Source organism: Mesoplodon bidens, assembly GCF_964165515.1.
Source record: "Mesoplodon bidens genome assembly, chromosome: 11".
Lineage (NCBI taxonomy): Eukaryota > Metazoa > Chordata > Mammalia > Artiodactyla > Ziphiidae > Mesoplodon > Mesoplodon bidens.
This window is the reverse complement of record NC_138167.1, coordinates 95,672,649-95,691,482: the sequence shown is the minus strand read 5'-3', so window position 1 is coordinate 95,691,482 and position 18,834 is coordinate 95,672,649. Positions and strand designations below refer to the sequence as shown.

Below are 18,834 nucleotides of genomic sequence, written 5' to 3'. Positions count from 1 at the left end.
TTCACATGCTTCTTGTCCTATTACAATGACACAAGAGTTGAGTTCTCTGTCTGATGGGTGGAGTCTGGGTTCACACTTCACACAAGCTCATTTCAACTACTGCAGGTGCTATTCTGTAAGGACTAAGACAATGACATTCCCTGTTCTCTGACTCTGGGGCATATACCAAGCAGCACATTTCATAGAAATTTGACGTCTATCCTGACCAATGGATAGCCAACTGTGCACGCTTTCAGGCATCGCCCTAATGCCCAGAAATGCCTTTTGTATCCTAGGATAAAAATTGCTATATACATTCTGAAGGTAGCATAGCAAAATGTCAGCATTAGCAGGGACCCAACAATTGATTGAGTGCCCCAGAGATACTCAATTTCTTCATGTAAAGGATATATGAATGGAGGCAGAGAGTGAAAATGCATTTGATTTCAAAATCCCAGATCTACTACAGCAGAGTGAGTCCCCATGAGCCGCAAGGCTGGATGGGATGGGGCCAAGACTCCTGACATTCCCATTGACCGTGAATAGTACTCAGCGTGATTAAAACAGAGGAAGCCAGGCCCTTTTCTACTCTAATCACATTTAGCATTTTGGAATCATACCTAACCTCAGAGAAAAATGCTTCCATTTTTATCGAACCCTCACTGTATCTCTTCTATCACCACATTTTCTTCCCCTGGAATCAGTGAACACTGTCCTGCTCAGTCAGACCTTCTACTTTGATAGAACTAAACTTAATAGTTCAGGTTAATCAGAACCTTTAAACACCTCTACATACATCACGTTTGTTAAAAGTCTTCTTTCAAATCTAGTTTTTTGAGGTCACCTTCTAACCCCTGACAGGAATTTCTGTGCTTACCTGCCTGGCAAGCTAACAGCTCAGGCTGTCAAGACTTCTTTTTAAATGCTGTTATGTCATCTGTCTCCTCTTCATTAGGTCCCCTCACTAAGAGCCTTTGCCCATCTCTTCACACAGCTGTCGGCAGTGTTTTCATCCTCTCTACTGCTTCTGCCCTATTGCCCGGGGGGTAGCTAGGTTTATGACCACAGTTTTAATTTAAAATACACGGTTTACAAAATAAGAATCTGTCAAGAATTTGGTTTCACATGTGCTCATGTACAGAGGCTTAGTAATAAGGAAAATTCAACTCCTGCCACCCTGGGAATCTTACCTCACCTCTTTGACGTCAGCAAGAATGTTGCTCTTCTATATGTATTTAAAAGACCATTTCACCTTGTTTGAATAAAAGAACTATCAATTGGGCACCTACAAGTGCCAGGCACTGGAAATAACTGTGATGAAAAAGGAAGGGCACGGCCTCTAATGAGCTGCCGTTCAAAGAGCTGAGCTCCCTTAAAACCTATTTGCCCTCACAGATATAAAGAGACGTGCTGAGGAACTACTTAGATAGCATTTACTAGTTGATTATTTTTCTAGATAATAAGAAAAATATTGCATGACTCACTTATTCAGGTGGCATGTTTACCTTATAAAGTGAAGTTTTAGAGTCAGCTGTATAGTACTAGCCACTGGTTGGGATAATATTTTTAATTTGTATTGAGGACCAGAGAAAAGTCATTGGTGATTTGATAAAAGAAAGGAGGAGGGTCTGAAAGGATACTATTTGAAAGCCTATAACAAATAAAAATAGAAAAAAACAAAAATTAAGATCCCTTTGAAAGCATTACAGTAAATGCTTTGGATAAGTAACAGAATATCATTGTAGAAATAAATGTAAATGTTGGAATAATGAATTGAAATATATAAACTAAAAACCTCACACTCAATATTTTACAAAACTTGGAAAGATCAGTTAACATGTTTTACCAGAAAGACAGATTCTTCAAAGATTTTTAGTTGAATATGAAGTACATGTTGGTGTGACAAATACATATTTTTACATTAAGGCAATAAAATTTGAGGTTCTTTTCTTTTTAACCTAACTTAACCGGTTAAGTAGAAAACACTGTTTCTCAATTTGTCTTATTCCACTGGTAATGCTGATTTAAGCTGCTCATCTATAGGCTATCATCTATGGCTCTCTATTTGCACTATATTTTAATTCCCTATAGGTTTCAACTAATTGACCTTGAGGTAAAGCTGAGTCTCTGTGACAATATGGTCTTCAATCACCACTGCCAACATAAATAAATGGTTCCTCACTGGATCTATCAAGAGTAATCTGAGTGGAATTTAAGTTTTTGATAGACTTTGAAAAAAAAAATGAGCCCAGACATGAAATAATACCCTTTTTCAACAAAAGGGCACAGGATTTAAGCTAAGATTCATGTAATAAAAAGTGTTTAGCCCTTTATATTGGAAAGTGGTCAGTTATCTTATTGAAATCTGAACAATTCCCAAATTGATTTATACACTAATGAACTGAATATGATTTGACATATCCTTCACTGTTGTATTGTAAATGAATAAAATAAGAGGACTAAACCAGTCTAACATGCTCTCCATGTAACAATTTTTTAAGTTTTTAAAAATATTAATAGAAAGTTTTTTGAGTGTCTCCATAGATCACTTTATTTGAAAATAGCACTCCTGAAATAACATTGTTGATTTTCATACACATTAATTTCTATGAGGTTCTTTTATGCTTATCTAACCAAATAATTTTTCGTAAAGGAATTTAATTTCATCAGTAACAAGTCAGTGCATTTTCTTCATATTATATGCCACCTTCTTTTCTAATTCCCTGCATAAATTGTCCACATTACTATTTTTTCCTGTTTACAAACAAAACTTTAAAACTTCAAAGAAAAATAAAATTTAGAATGCAGCCACTAGTTAAGAGAAAAATATACAATATGAGGCTAAGAATCAAAACAATGACATGGAGACTACAGACAAAAACAAGAAAAAAACTAACTTTTATTTGAAACAGGTAATTTATGCCAAAATGTCTTCTCAATTTAAGCTTTCCAGATAGGTATTTTGATTTCAGTTCACACATAATTGTGAGATAAGCATAGACTGGAAAATTACATAAAAACAGACTGTTAGAAGCCTTATTTCTCACATTATGTAAATACAAGTGTGAAGAACAGCTTATGTAAAATGATTGGGTTTAGATAAAGAGAGTGATACTGAAAAATAAATACATAAACCCAAATAGATCTTATTTTTTAAAACCTGTTTTTTTAATTACTTGTCTAGAAAAGAGTGATTCTATTGTTCATGTAATTTCCTAAGTATCTAGCATCTGTTAACTTCTAATGTGAGAGGATCTGATATGGCTTTGTTTAGACCTGTATACTGTTTATTGATGCACCTATTGATCATACTTATTTAAACCTTTGAGTAGGATCTCCTGAGAATTCTCAATCGCTTAATATTTTTGTGGAAAATTCATTTAATTCAGATATTCTCTCATAATAATCAGAGCAGTTGTATTTAGCTTACTATGTATCTTAGTCTGAATTCATCCACAATTTTATATTTAACAATGATTTATTCACTGTCTACTATGAATAAGTTTATGAGGGACTTGTAGTAAGCCAAGTGTTAATCCTGCCCCTGCCTTCAAGCACACATGAATCTCAATACATGTGTCCTTAATACATGTACTTTTATATAGCCGTAACAGAAGGTGGAAGATGATTTGTCCATAGAAATTTAGTTTCATAGAAGGAAGAAATGATTTTCTCTGTAACAGAACAGGGTAAGGTCCATGGGGGAGTTAACGTTTGAATCAGCCATTAAGCAATCAGGAAAATCTGGTTGTGGGGAAACACCTGGAATGGTAGAAGAAACTGATAGTAAGAAAATATCTGGAGTACAAACAGGGTAACGTGAAGGGTAGTTATAAGGAATAATGTAAAAAATGCAGGCATGATTAGAAATGCTTTCACATGATAATATGAAAACAATTATTACAGCCTTTATATTATTAGGGATTTATTTAGAATTTGAATTGAGAACTAGAAAACCAAACGTGGCTTTGAAATATTTGTGATCACTGTTTATTCTGGGACTCTGATTAGGAAGAACCACAGGAAATTTTGCTGCTTAATTTAGTGCAATCTAGTCTTCCCAGTTTTGAGTAAAATTTATTCTTTTGGAAACAAAAAAAATCATTATATCAGGATCAAGTTGTAGAACAGATCAGTAGGAGGAGCTTGAGTTTTACAATAAAACGAGAAATAGCAATTTTAATACTAATGATAGTAACTAACATTTACGTACTGCTTCCAAAGCCAGGGGTGGGCGTTTCCTAGCATTTTACATATATGAGCTTGATTTACATATATTTGCCCTATTTTCTAAATTAGGAACTAAGAAAGATTAAGTAACTTGCTCAAGATAATATAGCTGGTAATTGCTGGATCAGGTATTTGAAGCCATTTTTAAAAGGGCATTGTATTTTTTAAGAAAAGAATTCACAAATATCCACCCAAATCCAATAGCTAGCCAGTTATGGTTTAAAATCAGTATCTCTAGAGAGATCTTTCAAATGCAAAATAAAATAATAATAGTAAAATAAAAGCAACATTCTGTGGAGTTCTTCACTGAAATGAAATTGACTAAAAGGTATTCATCATAATTTCTAAATGAGAGAATAGAACATTAATGAAAATAGAACAAGGATATGAATAATAATCTGGTGCTTTAGCTATTTCTTGCTCTACAAACTAGCTCTATTTCAGGTTCTAGATAGCATAGTAAAAATATTTTTGCCAGTACTACCTCAAATAATCCTGGATCCTCTGGGAAAAGAGAATCTCCCCACTATAGGATGGCTGTCATTAAAGCAGATGTAGTGTTTGAATTTCACCAATCACAAACTCAATAATGTTCCCTGCTATTATAAAAGTGATCTCCACACAACTCAAGCATTTCCATTTCTGGCTGGTAGCAGGGAAAATGGTCTTGCTAATTCAAGTATCTCATTCATTTCTGTCTTAAGCTCAATTCACTAATATTTGCCCAACCTGACCTTCGTTCCTTTCCTATTTCTGAGGAATATCATGGCATAGGAACACTGGGGCATCAGGCATCTTCAGGGGCTTGGGCAGCGTGGGTCTGGCTCACGGTTGTCTTTTTTCCTTGCTGGTCTTTGCTGAGGGGTAATTATTTTCAACGGGGATTGCTTGTTGCCTCAGTCCCCACTGCCTGTGTCAGAAGTCTTTCCAGGCCCTCCAATTCATACACTCTGTTTTCCTGTCCCCAAATTAAGGATTCTTCTGATTCAATATCCCATTCAGCCATGTCCATATCCATCTAGTTAGAGTCAGAATTTCTCTGGTGCCTCCTTAGAATCACTCTAGGGCATTGTGAGAAGCCCACAAGCTCATCCACCAAGACTTTGCTCTAACCTGTGATTCTGTGCTACGCTACGTTGCTCTACTAGGTTATACCCTGAGGAGCTGAGAGATACTTCCTTCTGCTTGGGGACACCTATAGCATTAACCAAGAATTCTACCACTCTTCTTGATAATACTTGCTCTAGCACCTCCATATTTTTCACCAATTCCTGTGTTGAATAAAATACACTCTTTTGACTCATGTTTTCTTCATTGAACACACACATCTGTGACCATTTTCAAAGTATTTAAGCCACATTTTTCAATCTAATTTTTTTCGTTTGTCCTTTACTTCAAAAACCATATCCTCTTGTAAATATCTGTCACTTAAGAAATACAGTGAAATCATCCCTAATAATATTTAAAATTAAAAACTTTGATAAAGGTACATGTTCTTCATTTTATTTCATCATACTTTGTGCCTTTTGTGTTTTTTGCAGTGCTAATTTGTTGTGCATGACAAATGTTATTAAAGATGTACCCATCTCTGAATTTGTGTGTTGCATAGTCTATTTAGCTGTTAAAAATTATTTCAATTTTTTTCAGAGTATAAATAACTTGACCAATGAACTGCCACAAAAGATATGTATATCCAAAGTAATTGAAATGATTGTCATTTTTTATGGTTATATATTCATGAAAACTCACTCATGAAACAAGACTTAGGCAATTTGATGTCATTTTTTCAAAGATTCACCCGCCCTGATTTAGCACTTTTTATGAACAAAGAAAAAAATTTAATTCACATGAACTTTTTTAGACCAATAAATACTATGCAATATATGAAAAAGTGACCTGTTTTTGATGTAATGCCCCAAATGCCTAACAATATAAAAGAGTAGCTTCTTAGCTTGAGAAAGAAGCCAAATTATTATCTGGCCCTATTTGGGTCCAAATAATATAATTTCAAAAATGATATAGAATTTAAAATAATGATCAAATATCAGTTAAAGGCATAGCATATTATACATTGGTGATTTACCCTGTTTTCCTGATTTTAATCTAAAACTCTTTCAGAAAGAGCTGTACCCTCAACTCAATCCATTTAACACAATCTCTGTTGCAGGTTACTTAGTTATAGAAAATCCATCAAGTAAGTTTGTTAAATATCTTTTCTTCTTTTTGAGTATCAACTCTGGATTCCCTGATTCGATGAATCTTAATGTGTGGTTCCTTTTTTGTATGTTTGTTAGAAAAACCTCCAAGCTGGATATAAATCATAAAAGCATGACTAATTGCATGGTAACTGGAGAAATGCTTTCTCTCTCTCTGGGGTGAAGCCTGCATGTCTGTATTTTAGCTTGGGAAGTAATACAGGGATATTTAAACTCCTTAGGGTTTAAAAACCATGTCGTTACGAGAATGAGGTCACTGCAATATTTTATATCTTCTAAAACCTTGTAACGTATAAAATGTTTTCTGTATGACAAAGAGGTTTTATGTGTTTTAGGATTCAATGATGACTTTATGCCCTTACATTTGCTTGAAAAACTTCCTTCATTAACATGTTAAATCATTCATTTAAAGTCACTTAAAATTTGAAGGATTTTTATACCGTGAAATACAAAGAAAGTGAACTTAAAGGGGGAAGCTAATTTTGTAAATATGACAGAGTGACTTTAAAGGGCTGTGTGCTTTTGATATGTCCCTTGTCCTCTAACTTGTCAACTGTAAAGAGAGTGCCCAGGCTAAAGGAAAAGAACTCAACCTAACATGACTCCATTTTATACCTTTCTTTGCTTGGAGGCCGATAAGCAAGAAATCCTTTCTGCAACATGTTGAAGAGCTTTGCACAAACAACAACCTAAAGTTTCAAGAAGAATTTTCGGTATGTTACTAGCAGTTGTCACAACATTGCCAGACCTCCAGTCGTTTCATGTGTCACATTTCATGTCCAGTTTAAGCTTGCAAGGCCATGAAGGACTCTGGCCTTGATAATCAATACCCAATTACCAGGTTGATTGTTTGGATAGTAACGTTACACTGGGCAGCCTCCGGTGCAACCTGAACAGAATTATTCACCTACTGTGTCAGGAAAAGGTGCTCCTCATCAGAGACCTCCCCAGCAAGGGCAGCCTGGCTCTGTTTCTTCTTTGCCCTCTCACCCAGATGTACATGCAACTCTAGAATGCTGTATGCATCAGGTTTTGTGTGTGTACGAGGTTTGGGTGGTACCGTAAATGTGGCTTTATATTTAAATAACTATTTTAGATTTAGAAACTAAATAATTCCATTTCATATTTGCCTGCTTAGTTTATGATAGTGGTATAGATGAACCTGAGAACAGAACTTGATGTTTCCAGGAATTATTTTTAAAATGTTATTTTTAGAACTTTCCAAAAATAAAAAACAGATAAAAAGAAGCCTGTAAAACACAGGTATTACTTAAGTGATCATGGAATAAATGCTGTATCACATTATGGAGAATATATGAAGTTAAGAACTTGTCACTTTAACACTATTTGAAAGTTAAGATTAATTTTATTGCTTAAAGCATCTTATATATCTATAAAGTTGAAATTACATTAAAACATAAGGCATGTGTTAGTCTACAAGCTATTTTAAAACTTGTGAGGCTCTTTCCTTAGATTATTATTTTGTATTATAAAAATAAAACAGATTTCTAAATGTTACCGAAAACTTTATTTCTATTTTTTCACGAACTTTTTAGTGTGTGAACAAAAACAATTGGCTTGAATAATTCAGGATTGTAATATTTCAGTCTCTCGGAATAATCACAAAAAATGTGAGAAGATTAATGGTATTTCCTACAGCTTTTGTTTATGCTTCTTAAGTAATATTGGTCTGGATTTAACAAAATCAGTGGTGCCATAAAACTCTTCTTAGCATTTATGCAGCAAGAACTGTCAATTTTTCAGGAACAAAAGGGTAGTTTCACTAGAATAGGAGTGAATATAGTTAACATTATACATGACTGAGCAGATGAAAAGTTTTATTAGCAATAACATTTTCTCATATATTATAATGAGAAAGTTTCTAGTTTAACTTTTTTGGAGATCATGGTTTTAAGTACTTGGGTGTTTTTATATAAATATATAGGTTGTGTGTATATATTAGGTAAATGTATATTCACATGTAAGGAACACGGTTTTTTGAATTGCTTTTAGTTCTAGTGCTGTATTAATTTTTTAAACTGTTTTAATAAACAGATGCATATTTGATGCATATGTTTGATAAAACTCGTAACTCAGGTCATATTCGCTTATACCTTAAATATTAAAAAGCTCCACTATGTGACAGGTATTGATATATATGAATTCAACACTTAAACAGCTAAGTGACCTTGGGTAAATCACTTAAACTCTCTGTTGTTCAAAGTCCTCATTTGTAAAATGCTGTATCTATCTTGTTGAATTGTGAATACTAAACTGATTGAATGTGTGTAATACTAAGAAGAGTGGCTGGCACAACTATTTGCCATCATAGTGATGATTTCATAAAGAAGTTCAAATGATGAAGAAGAACTGCAGACATGTATAAAAAAAAAAAAACCCAAATGACACCGTATCATGATGGAGGCAAGCAGAAAGAAGTGAGGATCAACTCTGTTTGGATAGCTGTCAGAAAAGACTTTACAAAAGGGTGACCTGCCAGATGAACTTTAGGATGGAGCAGAAGTCCAATAAGTAGATAAAGGGGAAAAGGTATTCTAGAGAGAGAGAATGAATGCAAAAACATAAGGATGCAAAACAGTTCCACTCATCTGTGATCCCACTAAAAAGTGGGAACCATAGGAGAAAGAGCTAAATAGGAAAGGCTGGTTGAGGCCCTGTGTGCTCTGATAAGAATAAGACCACTGAGTGTAACATTACTATCCAAACAGTCAGCCTAGTAATTGGGTATTAATTATCAAGGCCATAATCATTTAAATCTATAAATGGAAACTTCTGTAACTACGGAAAAATAGGTACCACTTTTCAGGTGATTCCAATTCATCTTCTTTTCCCCCTCTATTTCTTTGTCTCTTATAAATATGCTGACATATTCTCCCAAAACCTGACACAAGGAAGCTGTTCTAGGATTCCTCACTTGGTTAAAAATTTTTTTTCTAAGCCTTTAGTGCCAAAACGCCAGAATTCAGATGTTTAACACTGTCCCTCTTCTCTAACACATACACACTCATGTAAAATACTGTCCAGAATTCTCTTTGAGGAAAAATAAGGGAGAAGGGAAAATTATCCAATTAAAAGAAATCATTTATAATAAAGTGGGAAAAAATTGCAAAGCCCCACGGTTTTTAACAGTTTTTAAGGGATTTGGTAAATTGAGGCATTTCTAATATGGAAAACTATAAATTTCATAAATGTAAATCATCAGCTCAACAAAATAATGAACACATTTTCTTGCACCAGCTTTCTTTATGATGAATGGATAATATCGTGATTTTTCACCAAAATGTCAATAACAGATCTTGACCCTTCCTCTGATAATTCTTTATCACACCTTTGCATTCCGCTATCGATTTAACAATACCCACTAAGAACAGGAATTGACCTTTGGCATTTTCTCACAAACTGACCAATGTTGTACCAATTAATAGGCGTGAAATCACACTGCCCGAGGAGAAAAAACAAAAAATAAATCACCGACTCCCTTACCCTACTAAGTAGACATTAAACTATTAAATAATACAGTGTATTTGACAAAACCATTAGTAAAGTATGAAAGGAGTTACTAACATGGTTGCTGCACCTCAGAGCTTCCCAAAGGGCAAAGAAATTATGCCAGAGAAAGCAGTAGCTCAACTAATCAATTCTATTCAGGAATTTTCAGTGAAAGTTCATGTAAGTTCATTACTGTTAATTTGACCTTGCTTCTGCAGTTATGAGAAGTGTTTTCATTTTAAAAGTAAAAGGATTTAGAATAAAGAATAGTCTTTTACTAAGTGGAACTTCTTGTTTACCTCTGAAATAAATCTAAACTTTGCAATGACTTCAATCCACAGGAATTACCAAAATTTCTTCAGGATCTTTCTTCCACTGATGCTGATCTGCCTTGGAACAGAGCAAAAAACCGCTTTCCAAACATAAAACCATGTATGTGTACATACTATTTCTGGTTTTAGATAATGAAACATTTTCAAATGAGAGCAAAATGCATTTTAGCATTTTTTCTTAAATATATATTACATATTAATTGAATTATAATAATGCATTTTATTAGCAGCTGTTAAATTGTATCTCTTTTGCTTTGTTAATATTTATTAAAGTTAATTTACATGGTTTTCAGCTTATTCACACAAGGTTTACTCATGCAGGTGTAAGAAACTGTAGACCTAGTAGTTTCTTAGCTTTGTAATTTAACCCAAGTAACGAACCTCTCTAATATCTTCCTACAGACCTAGTTCTCAAATGAAAAGAGAAAGTTCACACATAACTTTGTGCTTTAGTTTTCTTAAAAGCACGGCAGTGCTTTGTTAAGGAATATAAAAAATGCATTGCAAAATATTCATTGAAGATCAGAGTAAAGGTATGCTTACCAGGATTGGTTTTACAAAGGAGGCGGGCTTGTGCCTTACCACAGTGAACATGGCTTCATTTTTCAGTCAATAAGGAAAGAAACCATCTTACATGGTACACTGTTATTATTCCTTATATGTCATTAAAAAGAATGTGTCTACTGATGTGAAATAAAAAGCCATATTATTGCTTTAAGGCTTAGCAGTGATGTGAAAAGAAAACATAACATTCCTCTGCTAACAATAGCTATATGTTTGATTTTTTTTTAAACAGATGTTCCTACTAACTATATTCTGATTCAATACATTTTTATATATGAAATTAAAAAGTCGTATCTGTTAAGCTCTGAAATATTGTCAGTATTGTTTCAAAATCTAGAGTTTTAAAATATTCCTAATTTTAGAGTTAGTGTATATATATTTTTCTATGTTCTATGCCTTTTCAAAACTGTATTGGGGAAACTTCCATATATATATAAATTGAACTCTTCTGTCTAGAAAGACACAGACTTAAAGCAGGGTGTAATCACAGAATGTAAAATCATAAGGATATGGATAGGAAGAAATGGACCATATTCTGTTATTCTAGAACTAGAGGCATGAAGTAAACAAATTTAGGGAAACGTGATATAGCAGGTAGTAATCTAACGGAATCTGTTAATTCCCAAGAATTAGAAAAGGATGAAAATACAAATAGCTTTAATCACCTAAAATCCTTCCCGGAACAAAACAAATCAAAGGTAAATGACTTTAAGAGTAAGTTGACAAATAAGACATTATTGTAGGAAATAAGGAATGTTAGTATTACATCTCTCAATTCCTGTGGCATGACCTTTCTTAATAAGTCCTTTTGTTTTCCCTTTCAGAGAGTTAACTTGAGTTGGATGCATCATAAGTTTAAGAGATACGGAAATTCTCATGTTTTTATATTCACCTATACCTAAATTTCCTTCAGACTCTCTGCTTCATGCTTACTTAGTGATATTCTGTGAAAACAAGTACTACAGTGTGATTGAAGGACAGTTACTGTGGAATATTTAATATTTATTTACAATTGTATATTTGGCTGAAGTAATGTGTATCACTATATATAAGTAAATCAAATATATCTAACTTATTTCCAAAGACTAAAGAGTATCTGACTTAAAAAATATATAAAAATTTTATATGTTAGACATTTAAAAAATGTGTCATTTCAATCTTTTATGATTAAGATCTCAGTGCATTATTTTCTGGGTTCACATAATGGCCATAGGAAAAGTCACATAATGCTAACCTGCTAGCTCTTACAGCATAAGAAGTGAATACGAGTGGTCAATATAACTAAACAGACATCCTTAAAACAACAAGGAGAACTGAGGGGTAAGATTATCTGGATATCTAAAGCTAAGACAAAAAATAACTAGTGATGGAATTATGTTGTAAACCAAGGATGTTTTGGAATATTAAAAGCTTTGCATGCATTTTTTTCGCCTTTTCTAGAGTCAAATGGATAATGTCCAATTGTATTCTTTCTTCTTGATTTCAGTACAGAAAACTTATGGTAGTTTTTCTAATAATATACTACATCCACATCCAATATGCTTTAATGGATTTTTAGGGGAAAGCTTTTTCTTAAGTGTCCTCTTAAAGAGTTGGAGGTCCTATAAGAAATAATTTTGTTAGGAAGAATGTTATATTTTTCAAGAATATTATTAGAATAATTTATTAGTTCAACTAATACATACTGCCTGCTGTATAGTAAAATGACTAAGAACATGTGGGCTCTAATCAAACTTCCTGGGCTGCAGTTCTGTTTACCTACTAACTACTTTAGTGACTGGACATATTATTTAGTGGTGTTGACCTCCTAACTTTCAAGAGTAGATGAAATAACCATGTAAATCACTTTGCCCAGTACCAGAACACAGGAAGCTCTCCTAAATATTAGTTCTTATGATTGTTAGTAATCAATAGATTGCTTATTTTTAAAAGCTTCTAACTTTCTGGGTGAAAAAAATTTAGTAACAGGCCCTTAGAGTCTATGGTCTAGAGATGATAAACCTACTTCCCTAACCTCGGTTGGAAGACAAGCTGTAAACTCACTTCTGCCTATATGGACAAACAGACCCTCGTCCCCACCCACGTATACATGGAACAAGAAAATGAAATGTTTAAACTAAATACATTCTCCCATTGTGCTTGCAGAGAAGCCATAAAGCTGAAATGTTTTTTTTTTCTCCCGTAGAGAATGAATTCATTTAATAGAGTCTGAGTTTTAGCTTGAGCCAGCTAAGTGAGATTCATTGTTTCCCCTGAGTAATGTAGGAAGTAGGATTTCAAATATCACAGTGCATTTTAGAAGATATTAGCTTACAGGGCTTTAAGATACTAGAATTAGCAGCAAATGCGTGCAGAAGAGATTTCCAAGTCTCTCTTTGACAGGACACTATGACCTTCAGAAGTGTTCCAACACTACGAAGAAAAGTTTAGCTTGCTGTTGACTCAGTTATAAGCAGGCGTATCGAGTGAACAGAAACCTGATGGCTTCCCTTCCTTAGTTACATGACTGGCCACAATGTCATTAAAATAGGCAGATCATACCAAATTCAAAATCTTTGGGATATAAATCATTTACATAAATTTGCCTGAACAGTCCCCCTTCTTTAGATTCAAACACATTGGTCAGGTCATTACAATTACTAACGGTACAGCAAAGTCATTTAACATACAACGTGCTTAATTTTAAGAACATAAGAACGTGTTTTGTGTTCTATACGGCTTTATAAGTTCTATAAGCTTTCGTATAAGTTTTCCTCAGAGGATTCTAAAAAATAAATATTATAGGGGCTTCCCTGGTGGCGCAGTGGTTGAGAGTCCGCCTGCCGATGCAGGGGACACGGGTTCGTGCCCCGGTCTGGGAAGATCCCACATGCCGTGGAGCGGCTGAGCCCGTGAGCCATGGCCGCTGAGCCTGTGTGTCCGGAGCCTGTGCTCCACAACGGGAGAGGCCACGACAGTGAGAGGCCCGCATACCGCAAAAAAAAAAAAAATAAATAAAAATAAATAATAAATAAATATTATAACTATATATTATAGCTGACGTAACAAAGGAACAGAGAAGATAAGCAATTCACCCAATGCCATAAATGGTAGATAGATCATCTGTAATTCAAACACAAACCCACATTTACCTATTTTTCCTCCAGTACTGAGTGCCTTCCCATTAAGATTAAAAACAAAACAAAACAAACAAAAAACCTTCAAAATAATTAAGTAGTAATAGATACTTTATATCATTCCCTTGTCTAGTTAAAATTAGCACTGGACATTTCAATTATAATACCAACTCGGTAAAAATTCTCAGGAAAAAATAATTTTTGATACTTTTCTTTGAAGAAAAGTAATGCGTAAAGGTTATCTAATTTTGCCATACCTTAAAAGTCTAAATAATAAGTTTGGTATTAAAGAAAGAATAGGCAGATAAATTAAGGGAAGAGTATAAATGGTCCAGAAATAGACCTAAATACATAGAGAAAACTAGTGTGTGATAAAAGTGGTGTTTTGAACAAGGGGGTAAGGATGGACTATTTGTTATTCCAAATGTTAACAAACAAACAAGATGGATTTTACCTCATTCTGTTTCAAAAAAAAAAAAAAGCCCAGGGCTTCCCTGGTGGCGCAGTGGTTGAGAGTCTGCCTGCCGATCCAGGGGACAGGGGTTCGTGCCCCGGTCCAGGAAGATCCCACATGCCGCGGAGCGGCTGGGCCCGTGAACCATGGCCGCTGAGCCTGGGCGTCCAGAGCCTGTGCTCCGCAACGGGAGAGGCCACAACAGTGAGAGGCCCGCGTACCGCAAACAGACAAACAAACAAACAAAACAAAACAAAAACCATCCCTGTCGATAATGAATTGATAGATCTACTTTTACAGTCAGAATCATCAAGTTGATTATATGGTAGTTCAGTAAGCACTATTTGATTCACTGAAAAGAATCTGACTTTCAAAATAAATAAAGATCAGTCAAGGAATCTAATTAGAACTAGTCAAAGTCTAGTCATGGGTAATTTAAAGGAGCTTTCTTTTCAATAAAATTTTAAAAACATAAAATACAATTATAAACCTTGGCTCAGAAAAGTTTAAATTTAGCAGAAAAGAAATATAAGATAAAAAAAAGCCCAATGGATCAAAAATCAAAATATTTAAAACAAAAGCAGAAAAACCAATTAACGTTCCAGAAGGAACTATGAATGAATTTGTGAAAATAAGAATATTGGTGTGACAAAGACCTTTGTATATATCACACAAGAAGCCATAGTGAAGCCATAATGAAAAATAATGAGAAATTTGATTACAAAATATATAAATTTTATCTATGGCAAGGTAGCTAGCAGATAAACTGATTAATACATAGAGGCAAAGACAAATGACAAACTAAAAGAAAAATTCAATACATGTAAAACATTCTTAGTATATTTTTAAAAATAGAAAAATAGTATCATGTGAAAATGTAATTAATAGAAAATGTATTTAAAACGGCCAAGGCATAAGCAAAGAAGCTCAATTTCACTCATATTTAAGAAAATCAATATAAATATTAGGAGACTTCAATTTGTATCTATCAAAAGGTCATAAATTAAAATGTTTAATAATATGGCAGTGAAAGTAAGAGGAAACAGTTGTTCAAATTGTTCAAGCACTTTTGTTCAGAGTGATATAACTTGAGAACAATTTGTCAGTATCTTTCAAAATTGGAGATGCACAATATGATTTGGGAATTTTACGGCTGGTAATGTATTCTACAAATAGACTCCTACATAGGTGCAAAAAGTCCAGTTATATTTATTCAGCTTTTTATAATAACAAAATGAGATGAGTTTAAATCACCCTAAAGAGCTAATTAAGTATGTTATATTCAAACACTGAAATACTATATGGCTTTTTAAAGTAATGAGCTACATATTGTTGTTTATGCTAATATGGAAAGACACAGGTAAATAAGAAATTTTTGCAGAATAGTGTGTATATTGCCCATTTGTGGTCAATTTTATATGAATATATATAGAAAATACTGGAAATAAATACAAGAACATATTAATAGTCATTGTCTCTGGGTAGTGGAAATATGGAATAAGAGGGAATTTCTATTTAAAATTTTACAGCCGTCTATAATTTTTGATGTTATATCATGAACTTCTTTCTATTACTGCTATAGTAAGAAAGTAGTAAAGTGAATTAGCATTAATTTCTTATATTTTCTTCTAGATAACAATAACAGAGTGAAACTGATAGCTGATGCCAGTATTCCAGGATCGGATTATATTAATGCCAGCTATGTTTCTGTAAGTTGCTATTTTTATATATTTTTTTAATAAAACATAAATACTGCAGCATTATTCTTCAAACTATTTAAAACAAGAAATTCATTACAACCTCTATGAATTTAATGTACCAGTTCCTTACAACAACATTATGTACCCCCATTTTATACATGGGGAAATGGAGGCTCCAAACAGAGACTGCAATTTACCCAACGATCATTTCACTAATAATGGCAGGTGTACAACTTCTAGCTACATATCCCCTGGTCTTTCCACTATTTCCTATGTTTGTCAGAATATTCTCTGTATACAATGAGGTCGGCCAACCTCTCTTTCAAAGAAAAATTAGTCATATGTACAGTCATGTCCATATAATATAAAAATCTATTATGCTCTTCTTCCCTTCTAGATTTTCAGTCCTTCTGGGGGACTCTGATGCCTTGTTCTTTTCATCCTCAGCTACTTACAGAACGTGCACTCCATTGTAGCTACTCAACAAGCATATCTTAAGTGAACCAACGTGGGGTGAACTGTGACATTCCTAGTATACTATGTTGCACATCATAGATAATAAATGCTTGCTGCCTTGGATTGAAAGTTGAATAAACCAAAGTGTTTTAAGGATCTCTCCCTCTCCTTCTCCATGGCTCTTTTGTTCTCTCAATGCTCACCACTATCATAGGTACACAGAAACCTTAGATGTACCCAAGACCTCCACTTGGGTTGACACAATCACGAAATCCGAGAGTAGGAACTGCTTTTGTGGTTATTTAATCCAACCATTCACCCAGGAAATCTTTCTGAAAAATTACTTATAATTAGATACTAGCCTCTTTTGGCATTGATTCACCTATTTCCTCCTTAAGGAAGATGATTCTATCACTGAACTACTCAAATACACAGTTGTTTTATAAAAACAAATATGTTCCCTTATATTTTCACCACTGACTTCAATTCTAATATGTAGCAGGATTAACTATGCTTCTTATCATGACTCTACAGATGCTTGAAGGTTCCCTCTACTGCCCACACTCCCATTGGTGTTTTATTTTTTCCTTATTCATAGTCTTCTCACCCAGGCCTGCCATTTCATTTGGTCCCACTGGGGCTCTGCTTATGTGATGCTCCATCCTTTCCCCAACATCAAACATAACTTGTCCTATGTCCCATTCTCCCCATGACTCTGTTAAGGGGGAAAAGAAGAATTCATCCTAAATTTTATATTGGTTGATAATTACTCCAAAACTACAATTATATATTGAATCTTATTGTGAAAGAAGTGAACTATGGGAGCATTTAAGATTTCTTAATAGGAGAAGTGACAGGGGGGTTGCAGAGGTTGCATAAGGCATCCTTTGAATTTCATCCTATTTTTGTGCTAGAACTTTAAATCTATTTTGAAGAAAACCCAAATCTACTATTGTGATGACATATTTTATTCATTTATCAAATCATTGATTTCCCTGAAAATGTAATTCTTTTCTAAAGATTTTGGTGAAATCTTGTGCTTACCAATTTTAATTGTATCCTAAACACTATAGCATGTAGAAGTTTTACTTTGATTTGTAGAATGAGGCATATATACATTTAGATATTTAAATTTAATCAGTGATCATATATTTTGTGATGCCATAGAACAGAGCAAGAACAAATTGTTGTATCAGTGATGTATTAATTCGTATCATTTTTATTCACCAATAAGTAGATACAAATGAATAGCTTATATCCTATAATGTTCAGCCAGTTATGGGATGACAGTATAGGTTATGAATATGATTAGGAAGGCAACCAGACAGTTTTAGGAGGTATAACTGAACCACACATAAACAAAGGAATATTCATGAACCCCCAGTGTTCCCTCTAAATATTATAAGTTGTCAGGAGACAACCATAAGAAGATCACAATACAGGATGAGCAGTAAACTAAATCTGAGTACATTAATATATACATATATTCTGCTGTGGTCAAGTGATGTTGTAATATAATAAATTTTACAACAAAGTCACTATGACCCATATGTAATGATATGCGTAATCATTACTGAGCTACATGGTAAGCAGGCCCAAATGGAAAGCACTTTATATTAAGGCCGGTTTCAGTATTGGAGTGGGCAGTATGCTGTATTGCTTTTACTTCTGGGGATATCTCCTTCGCCTGGGATGTCAGGAACAGATGGAAATAGACAAAGTCATAATACCATAGTGGCCTCTCACTTCTCTATCCCCCAATTCAGGCAGTCTTCACCTCAGAAACAGTGAAGATTTCTCAGAATGAATGTTTGACACCTCAGTTTCCCCCAACTCCCCACTTTTGTTCCATGGCACCTCCATCTGAAAGTTCATGAACACTTGTTCCAGGAGCAAAAGACAAAGGCCATCTACAAATGGACTCTGAATTCCTATTTCTTTGGAAGCTGGAGGAGAAGGGAGAAGAACTATAGAGCAAGGTAGAGAAAAAGCAAAATAACTAGTGTTTAGATGGAAAAGAAAAAGTGAAGTCTGGAGAAGGGAAAAGGGAAGACCAGTAGGTGGTCTGAAGGATGTACTTTAAGACTAGGAAACTCCAGGCCTGGGTCTGTAATTAGCTTACTATATGTTTATCTCTCTGCCCTTGGCTCTTCTTGGGAATTGTGCTCCTGAAGCTAGGATTCAAAGAGAGCCTGGAAAATGTTGATTAAGGATGGACTGTGGGAGAGAGGTAGGGAGGAAAATAGATACTGCATCCTTGTAAACAACCACTAATTG

At 34.2% G+C, this 18,834-nt stretch overlaps 1 protein-coding gene across 1 annotated transcript in view; it reads left to right on the top strand.

Annotated features, from left to right (window-relative positions):
• The window catches only part of PTPRQ (protein tyrosine phosphatase receptor type Q), a gene marked incomplete at its 5' end in the record, with an annotated part of 199,997 nt that overhangs the window by 166,552 nt on the left and 14,611 nt on the right, over positions 1 to 18,834 (top strand). The window contains 4 exons of the mRNA XM_081249912.1: positions 6,377 to 6,403; positions 7,057 to 7,138; positions 10,277 to 10,367; positions 16,034 to 16,110. Of these exons, the coding sequence (XP_081106038.1) occupies positions 6,377 to 6,403; positions 7,057 to 7,138; positions 10,277 to 10,367; positions 16,034 to 16,110 (277 nt within the window). The remainder of the gene's footprint in view (positions 1 to 6,376; positions 6,404 to 7,056; positions 7,139 to 10,276; positions 10,368 to 16,033; positions 16,111 to 18,834) is intronic.